Raw genomic sequence first — 9033 nt, 5'->3', positions numbered from 1 at the left:
AACGCTGCGGCCCGAGCGGGGGAAAAAACTACTGGCGCTCCGGGCTGTCGCCCGCCGCGGAGCAGCGACCGAATGAGGGTTTGGTTTTAGAAGGTGTTTGCCTCAAGGGAACGTTGACGTTGCAGCAGTTTGTAGGACACTGAGGCAGAGAGGGAGCGCACTGGGTGCAGGCCCAGGTCTCTCTGCTTGTAGTGCTGGTGTCTGCGGTGCCCTTGCTGTGGGTTGTCTTGTAATGCAGACTGCGCAGGGAGAACTGATGTTGCTGCGACTAAAAATGGCGATGTCAGGTATTTGTGGTATTGGTTGGGCTTCCTAGAATTGCTGAAGCTGTTTCTATATACCTTATATTTTTCCCTTTACTCTCTGCTTGTCTCATTCTTCAAGGTGAACTTCACAGTAGACCAGATACGGGCCATCATGGACAAAAAGGCCAACATCAGAAACATGTCTGTGATTGCCCATGTTGATCACGGCAAATCAACCTTGACTGATTCTCTGGTATGCAAAGCTGGTATCATTGCTTCTGCTCGCGCGGGGGAGACCCGTTTCACCGACACAAGGAAGGATGAGCAGGAACGGTGCATTACCATCAAATCAACGTGAGTTCCATCCCTTCAGGCATCTCAGTGTTCCTGCTGCGAGGTCTGAGCTCAGGGACTTTTAAGTCCTACATTGATTTGATTGTAAGGTGAAAGAAGACGGCGTCAGGCTTTCTCTAGTCTAGTTCAGAAGCTCATCTTTTGCTTGTGGGGATCGCTTAAATGAAAGACCAAATATTGACAGGCTTGTGGTGAATCCTAGAGTGCTGCCTTGGTGGCCACTGGGAAATAGGTGTGCAGCAGGAGCTTCAGCCTTCCGTTTTAGCACTAGGACTCTTGGATGTGGCTGATGTCTGCCTGAGCCCTGTGGATGCGGCACAGAGACTGTCTTGGAAGCATTTCTGGTGGCTGTGGTTCAAGACCCCTGAGGGGCAAGAAGAGGGATCAAAAAGGAGGCTGGTCCTAGTTGAAAAAGTGTAAATCCTTGATTGAAAGAAATTGAACCCTCTTTTAAGGACACACTTCTAAGTGGCATGATTTCAGAAGGGGTTACGATTTTAGAAGAGCATAGGAAGGGCAGATTTGAGCCTGCGCTCCTGGTTATTTCCCACACTGGCTTCCCAGGAATACACTTCAGGAAATCCTAAGCCCATGTGCAGCTGTCTGTGCGAGATAAAAAGCTGTTCCTAAGCTTTGGAGTAATGTGTAGATAATAAATTTTAATAGCTTTTCTTTTGTTTCAGAGCTATTTCTCTATTTTATGAACTCTCTGAAAATGATTTGGCCTTCATCAAGCAGAGCAAGGATGGTTCTGGTTTCTTGATCAACCTCATTGACTCTCCTGGGCATGTAGACTTCTCTTCAGAAGTCACAGCTGCTCTTCGCGTCACTGATGGTGCCCTGGTTGTTGTAGACTGTGTCTCTGGTAAGGTTTTCTGCAGCCATATGCAACTGGAGCTTATTTTGGGCGAGTTTGAAGATGCGGATAACTAATTCCCCTGTGTTTGGCAGGCGTGTGCGTGCAGACAGAGACTGTGCTGCGTCAGGCCATTGCCGAGAGGATCAAGCCTGTCCTGATGATGAACAAGATGGACCGAGCGCTGCTGGAGCTGCAGTTGGAGCCAGAAGAGCTGTACCAGACCTTCCAGCGCATTGTGGAAAATGTGAATGTCATTATCTCCACGTATGGAGAAGGAGAAAGTGGCCCCATGGGAAATATCATGGTAAGTGGAAGGCTGTGAACACTGCATTCAGAATAATCCCCTTTCACGAGAGGGAGCAGTTGTGGCTCTTTACTATTCAAGTGGAGAAGCGAGAATAGAATAACAAAGGTGCCCATACCACCTAGGCTTGCGCTGGTTTGGAGGTCTTTTCCTTCAAAATCTTTTGTTAGTTCAAGGCTTGAGCAAATAAAAACTCTAAATACCAGCAAGTATTTTTCTCTCTTTACCAAGGGTGCCCTTGTTTTGTAGGACATGTTCTTGCCCACATCACATCTGTGATGTCAGGTGATGTGAGATCCTAGGCTCCTACGCAGCATCACTCCCCCGGCTGTCTTCTGAAATGGAAGGCCAGTAGGTGTTTGCCAGTCCCTGTGCTCTGAGCACGGCTCCCCGCTGGGTGACTGGGTAGCGAGGAGGGCTGTCGGCTCTGAGAAAAGCTTGCGCTTCATTCCTGTTGAGCACTCTCCTGCATGCTGCAGGTTTCCATGTATTGCTGAGCCTCCCCGTGAAGGACAGGAATCTTACCGGCACGCAAATCTGCACAGCTGCTGAGCTGTCTGAGTTAGTAGTTGGTCAAAGTGATGAAAAGCTGATCTAGTTCTGCGGTACAAAGCTAAAATGGTGGGTGTGTGGCTAGGCTGTCCCCAGACCTCAGAGATGGCCGCTGTCACAGAACTGGTCGAGGCTCCCATAGTTCTTCGAACTCTTTTTCACCCTTGAGTGTTGTTTGGGACAGAGTAAGCTGACTGCTGTAACACTCCATGGCTGTTCCTCTGTGACCCAGCTCTCCTGTTCTTTCAGATTGATCCGGTGCTTGGTACCGTCGGCTTTGGTTCTGGCCTGCATGGCTGGGCTTTCACTCTGAAACAGTTTGCTGAAATGTATGTTGCAAAGTTTGCTGCCAAGGGTGATGCCCAGCTGAATCCATCAGAGCGTGCCAAGAAAGTAGAAGACATGATGAAGAAGCTGTGGGGAGACAGGTGAGGAATTATGGCTGTTGATTTTAATTCCAGTCGGCTCTGTGTGGCTGCAGCCTGAGGCAGTAGAAGATGGGTGAGGAGGGAGAATGTGATTGTGCCTGCTTATGGCCCTGTTTTGGTGATTTGGTGCCTGTGGTAGCAAAATAACAGTTTTCCATGAAACCTTTGTAGAATAGGAAATACACAGATAAATGGGGAGGGTATGGTGAGTTGGCAACATGAGGTAAATGCATTTTGGTGACCTGTGAAAGCCTGAAAGTGATGGGGGAAGGTATGAAGGTGGTTCTTACTCAGCAGCTCTTTCCTCTGGCCTGAGCAGGCAGAAAAGCCACGCTTCTGTAGCTGAACTGAGCGTTGATACTTGTCTGACTTGATTCTTTCTCCAGATATTTTGATCCTGCTACTGGCAAGTTCAGCAAATCTGCTACCAGCCCTGATGGAAAGAAACTGCCCAGGACTTTCTGCCAGCTCATCCTTGACCCCATCTTCAAGGTGAGTTCCTTAGTGTTCAGCCCTTGCTGATGCCTTATGCTCTCTGGTTCAGTAACAGTGTGTGATGATGGAAAATTTCTTCACTTTGACCTGACTTGTCTGATTGAAGAAACTTAAATATCTGACACATCTTGTTACTCTGTGTGGGCAGGGAAGCTGGTAGTAGCTATTGTGCAGGCAAGTATGTGGCAGAGGCTCCAAGTGGGTTCAGCTGAGTGATGAGCAAGAACAGAGATTCTCTTTAGAGATGTTTGTGCTGCTGCTTCAAACTGGGTCATGGGCAACATTCATGACTGCTGCTGTTGTTCTAGGTTTTTGATGCAATCATGAACTTCAAGAAGGAAGAAGCGGCTAAACTGATTGAGAAACTGGACATCAAGCTTGACAGTGAAGATAAGGACAAGGAGGGCAAACCCCTGCTGAAGGTGAGATGGGTCTGAGTCATCTCTGGGGAGGAGACAAGTAGTTGTGTTGCTCAAACTATGTCAGCTGTTGGAGCTGTAGCAACAGCTACTATTAAGTAGCTACAAACCCTGCTTGGGTGGGAAGGTGCTGTTGGCAGCTTAGAGGTTGGGGAAGTAAGGGAAGGTTAACTGCCAGGCTGTGAAGTATCTGACTGGGTCTTAATTCATCTGATCTCTGCTCAGGCTGTGATGAGGCGGTGGCTGCCTGCTGGAGATGCCCTGCTGCAGATGATCACCATTCACCTGCCTTCTCCTGTCACAGCCCAGAAGTACCGCTGTGAGCTGCTCTACGAGGGACCCCCTGATGATGAGGCTGCTATAGGTATGATGAGCTTTGCTGCCAGGCATCTCTTCATGTAAATGCTGCAAAATACCTGTAGGCATCTTGTTCTCCAAGTACACAGCTCGGTAGCTGCTGTAATTCTTGAGTCTGTAGCTTTTCTAGCATGGATGAAGCTGGCTCGCAGCTTTATTCTGGAGGAGTGAGCTAGCTAAGTAACTGGAGAGTAGCCAGGATATGTGCCAAAGGCTCAGGCTGAACCTGTGTTTAAAAGGTCTCTTGGCGATGTGATCTTGGGCTGGCCAGCTGTTCTAGACAAAAGTCAACAGGCTGGGATGATAGTGGGTACAGGTCTTATGTTGGGATTTAGGGGTGAATGGGGGGGACAGGGCACATACACCAAATGTGAGAAGTGGTACTGAACTAAGTAGACCTCTCCCCTTCCTTCCAGGTATTAAGAACTGTGACCCCAAAGGCCCCCTGATGATGTACATCTCTAAAATGGTGCCAACTTCTGACAAGGGACGCTTCTACGCTTTTGGACGTGTCTTCTCTGGTCTCGTCTCAACTGGCTTGAAAGTCAGAATCATGGGACCAAACTACACACCTGGCAAGAAGGAGGATCTGTACCTGAAGCCAATTCAAAGGTCAGTCCTGGCTTGGGTGGAGTGTGCTCGGAGCCACGGTTCAAATTTGTGATTCTAGTACTGTCTTGGGTCTCTTTTTCATCTCTGAGGCCAGGCAAGGTGCTTGGCCATTGACTTCAAGCCTGCTGCTGTGTTCCAGGATACTGCCTGGTGGGACCTCCTCTTTCAAACTTGAGTAAATTAACTTCTCTTCCATCAGGACCATTCTCATGATGGGCCGCTACGTAGAACCCATTGAGGACGTGCCTTGTGGAAACATTGTTGGTCTGGTTGGTGTCGACCAGTTCCTTGTGAAGACTGGAACCATCACCACCTTTGAGCACGCTCACAACATGAGAGTCATGAAGTTCAGCGTCAGCCCTGTTGTGCGTGTGGCTGTGGAAGCCAAGAACCCAGCTGACCTGCCCAAGCTGGTGGAGGGACTGAAGCGTCTTGCCAAGTCTGACCCTATGGTGCAGGTGAATGTCCAAAATGGTTTTGGGGACAGGAGAAATCCTGGTTCTGCTGGCACAGGAGGCTTCCTCCTTTCATCGTGGTTGTACTGGGGGTGCTGGCAGAAAAGTCTTGAGTATTGGTCCCAGCCCTACCAGAGTGGGAAGGAATACAGCATTTCGCCTTGGGATTGGTGTTGAGTCATCCCCAGATCAATGGAAGGAGCATCTAAAAGTAGCTCTATAAGTCAAAGACAAAAATCAGAGACAGTCACTAGTATTGTATGTGCAAGAGCTTTTGCTGTGTTGCAGTCAAAAGCCTCACCTGCTGCATAAATGGTTTTTCAGTGCATCATTGAGGAGTCTGGGGAACACATCATTGCTGGTGCAGGGGAGCTGCACTTGGAGATCTGCCTGAAGGATCTGGAAGAGGACCATGCCTGCATTCCTATTAAGGTAGAGGGGCTGCAGTGGTAGAGCTGTCGGTGAGCTCTGAGTGGGTATCTGGTGAACTGTGGTTTGGCTGGTGGCTCACTGCTCTTCTCTGCTCTTTGTCACCACAGAAATCAGATCCTGTTGTGTCCTACCGTGAGACGGTCAGTGAGGAATCCAACGTGATGTGCCTTTCCAAGTCCCCCAACAAACACAACAGGCTGTACATGAAGGCCCGGCCCTTCCCTGATGGCTTGGCTGAAGACATTGACAAGGGTGAGGTCTCTGCTCGTCAGGAGTTGAAGCAACGAGCTCGTTACCTGGCTGAGAAGTACGAGTGGGATGTCACCGAAGCCAGGAAAATCTGGTGCTTTGGTCCCGATGGCACCGGCCCCAACATCCTGACTGACATCACCAAGGGAGTGCAGTACCTGAACGAGATCAAGGACAGCGTGGTGGCTGGCTTCCAGTGGGCGACGAAGGAGGTAAGGGGCAGCGCCTGGCTCTGGTCATGGTGGGGCTGGTGTGGCTCTGGGGCGGGTGGTGTCAGAAACGGCTGCTTTTCAATTTCAGAAAAACTGTCACATAGTGTGACATGTTTATAATTCAGAAGTATCTTTTAGGATAAATGAAACTCGATGACAATTGGAATGAAGGTGTCATATCAGTTTAGACACACACAAAACACACAACCTCAAGACAAAAAGCTTTCTCCCAGGACTGCAGAGCAGTTCATCACAGCAGCATGTACTTAAAATTTTAAAAAGCTTTTCAGAGAGCAAAATACAGCAGCAGGGACAGAAACTATTAAGATGAATAACACAACTGGCATCAAAAGAAAATGAGAGGTACTCTGAGAGCCTCAGCAAAGATCTGGCCTTGCTTAGTAATTTTGTTCAGGACTAGACTGGAGATGACTCAAATAACAAACTGACAGGTAGACTGAAAACAGCAAGAGAAGAGTGTTTTTTTTTCCCTGTGTACTTTTTTTAAAGTTAGTCTTAGTTGGAAGAAGATGATACCATGCCAACAACTTTTTTTTTTTTGCCCCAGTAATGTGAAAAAACTACTTTTCCTGGCCAAATACTTGGGTTGCAGCCTCATAAATGTGTCAGCACTACTTTTGCTGATGGGAACTTTGGAGCTGTTGCATGAAGATAATAGCAAATGGTTTCAGTGCCTGAAGCCTTCTCAGAAGCCGCAGTGGTGACACGGAGGCAGGAGTAGCTGGTTTTTGGGTCCTAGGCAGGGAAGGTGACTTGCCGAATAGCTCCGTGCTGTTCCAAGTGGGCTCTAGGACCTGCTTCCAAGGAATACCTGGAGCCTCGTGGTAGGGAACGCCAGCTGTCCGCGACATGGTGCTGGTTGACACCCTGCTTTGCTTTTCCAGGGGGTCCTGTGCGAGGAGAACATGCGTGGTGTGCGTTTTGATGTGCATGATGTCACCCTGCATGCTGATGCCATCCACCGCGGAGGTGGGCAGATCATTCCCACTGCCAGAAGATGCCTGTATGCCTGTGTGCTCACTGCTCAGCCCAGGCTCATGGAGCCCATCTACCTTGTGGAAATCCAGGTGAGGAACCTCTGCTCAGCCCAGAAGATCCTGTGTGAAGAAAACATGAGTGGGCAGTTTGCGGTCCTGACACCCCTCTCTTGCAGTGCCCAGAGCAGGTGGTCGGTGGCATCTATGGTGTGCTGAACAGGAAACGTGGCCACGTGTTCGAGGAGACCCAGGTGGCTGGCACCCCCATGTTTGTGGTGAAGGCCTACCTGCCTGTCAACGAGTCCTTTGGTGAGTGTGCTGGTCCTGGGCCTGTGGCAGCTCCCAGGAGAAGGATGGAGGTCCTCTGTCTCTGGCTGTCTGACAGCAGTGATCATAGAAGCATAGAATTGTTTAGGTTGGAGAGAACCTTTTAAGCTCAAGTCTGACTGTTAACCTAGTGCTGCCAAGTCCACCACTAAACTGTGGTCTACCTGCCTTTTAAATCCCTCCAGGGATGGTGACTCCACCACTTCCCGGGCAGCCTGCTCCAATGCTTGACAACCCTTTCAGTGAAGAAATTCTTCCTAAGACCCAGAGTAAACCTTCCCTGGCACAACTTGAGGCCATTTCATCTCCTCCCATCTGACTGTTAACCTAGTGCTGCCAAGTCCACCACTAAACTGTGGTCTACCTGCCTTTTAAATCCCTCCAGGGATGGTGACTCCACCACTTCCCGGGCAGCCTGCTCCAATGCTTGACAACCCTTTCAGTGAAGAAATTCTTCCTAAGACCCAGAGTAAACCTTCCCTGGCACAACTTGAGGCCATTTCATCTCCTCCCACCACTTCTTGGGGAGAGACTGACATCACAGAAGAGTTTGGGTTGGAAGGGACCTTTCAAGGCCATGTAGTCCAACCCCTGCCATGAGCAGGGACATCTTCAACTGGATCAGGTTGCTCAGAGCTCCGTCCAACCTGACCTGGGATGCTTCCAGGGATGGGGCATCTGCCACCTCTCTGGGCAACCTGGGCTAGGGTTTCACCACCCTCATGAAAAATTCTTCCCTAGATCCAGGCTAAATCTTCTGTCTTTTAGTTTAAAACCATTGCCCCTTGTCCTGTTACAACAGGCCCTGCTAAAACGCTGTCCCCAGCTTTCTTCTAAGCCCCTGTGAAGCATTGAGAGGCCACAGTGAGGTCTTCTACAGTCTTCGCTTCTCCGGCATCCCTCACAGCATCTCTGTAGGCCTCTGGGTGCCGTTCTGGCTTCCTTGGGCCATGTTGGTGGTGACCCAGAGCCTGGCTTCTGCTGAAGGTGACGTCAGGCTATGCCTGTTTCTCATCCACCTCACTCCCTTCTCTTCTCCCTCACAGGTTTCACAGCGGATTTGAGGTCCAACACAGGGGGTCAGGCTTTCCCCCAGTGCGTCTTCGACCACTGGCAGATCCTGCCCGGGGATCCCTTCGACAGCGCCAGCCGTCCGTGCCAGGTGGTGGCAGAGACCCGCAAACGCAAAGGCCTGAAGGAAGGCATCCCTGCCCTTGACAACTTCCTTGACAAACTCTAATTAAACTCCTTGGACTTTTGGGGAAGGGGAATTTAATTAATTAAGCGTTAACGCCCATGCGAAGGGGTAGATGCCTGTGATCACCATCTCTTTGCATTGTTAATTAATCGGTTTCATAGCGATTTGAGACTTTAAATGAAGAGGCGGGGGGGAAAGGCCTTATAGGTTTCTGTGTTGCACATGACTCATCTTTGCCATTGTAACTAAAACATTTCCACTAGATTTGCCCAATTCTGTATTTATTTGACTCAAAAGCAAGGTTGGGTTCCTTCATTCCTCCCAAAATGGGGTAAATCCATGCAAAATGAGGAAAGGGGATGGGGGGCGGGGGGATATGCCCGTTTGCAGTGTGACTGTCCTTCGTGACCGCCTGTATTAGTGCCACTGGAATTAATAAAATTGGATAATGGTCAGCCCTGATGTGCTTTGGGGAAGGTGCTTTCCTGTGGGGCGCCCCCCTGCGGGCGGGCGGACCTGGCGGGTAAGGGGGGCGGA

At 49.7% G+C, this 9033-nt stretch overlaps 1 protein-coding gene across 1 annotated transcript; it reads left to right on the top strand.

The window, feature by feature from the left end:
- The first annotated feature begins 386 nt into the window (after positions 1 to 386).
- Positions 387 to 8680, top strand: EEF2 (eukaryotic translation elongation factor 2). The gene is made up of 14 exons (XM_010293199.1): positions 387 to 599; positions 1283 to 1464; positions 1551 to 1762; positions 2564 to 2742; positions 3129 to 3234; positions 3546 to 3659; positions 3882 to 4020; positions 4430 to 4625; positions 4825 to 5083; positions 5405 to 5512; positions 5620 to 5973; positions 6879 to 7061; positions 7148 to 7280; positions 8345 to 8680. Exons 1-14 carry the CDS (start codon positions 418 to 420, stop codon positions 8536 to 8538), a joined length of 2541 nt encoding a protein of 846 aa, XP_010291501.1. The 5' UTR covers positions 387 to 417; the 3' UTR covers positions 8539 to 8680.
- The last annotated feature ends 353 nt before the right edge of the window (positions 8681 to 9033 follow it).

Source organism: Phaethon lepturus, unplaced genomic scaffold, assembly GCF_000687285.1.
Source record: "Phaethon lepturus isolate BGI_N335 unplaced genomic scaffold, ASM68728v1 scaffold34288, whole genome shotgun sequence".
Taxonomy (NCBI): Eukaryota; Metazoa; Chordata; class Aves; order Phaethontiformes; family Phaethontidae; genus Phaethon; species Phaethon lepturus.
Note: the sequence above shows the minus strand (reverse complement) of the source record. Positions and strands in the feature narration are given on the sequence as shown.

Bases quoted from the DNA above. Each gene is read 5' to 3' on its own strand.
- EEF2 (XM_010293199.1), top strand. From the start codon at position 418: ATGGACAAAAAGGCCAACATCAGAAACATGTCTGTGATTGCCCATGTT. The intron at 1,465-1,550 runs GTAAGGTTTTCT...TGTGTTTGGCAG, and splicing joins TGTTGTAGACTGTGTCTCTG to GCGTGTGCGTGCAGACAGAG. The intron at 1,763-2,563 runs GTAAGTGGAAGG...CTGTTCTTTCAG, and splicing joins GCCCCATGGGAAATATCATG to ATTGATCCGGTGCTTGGTAC.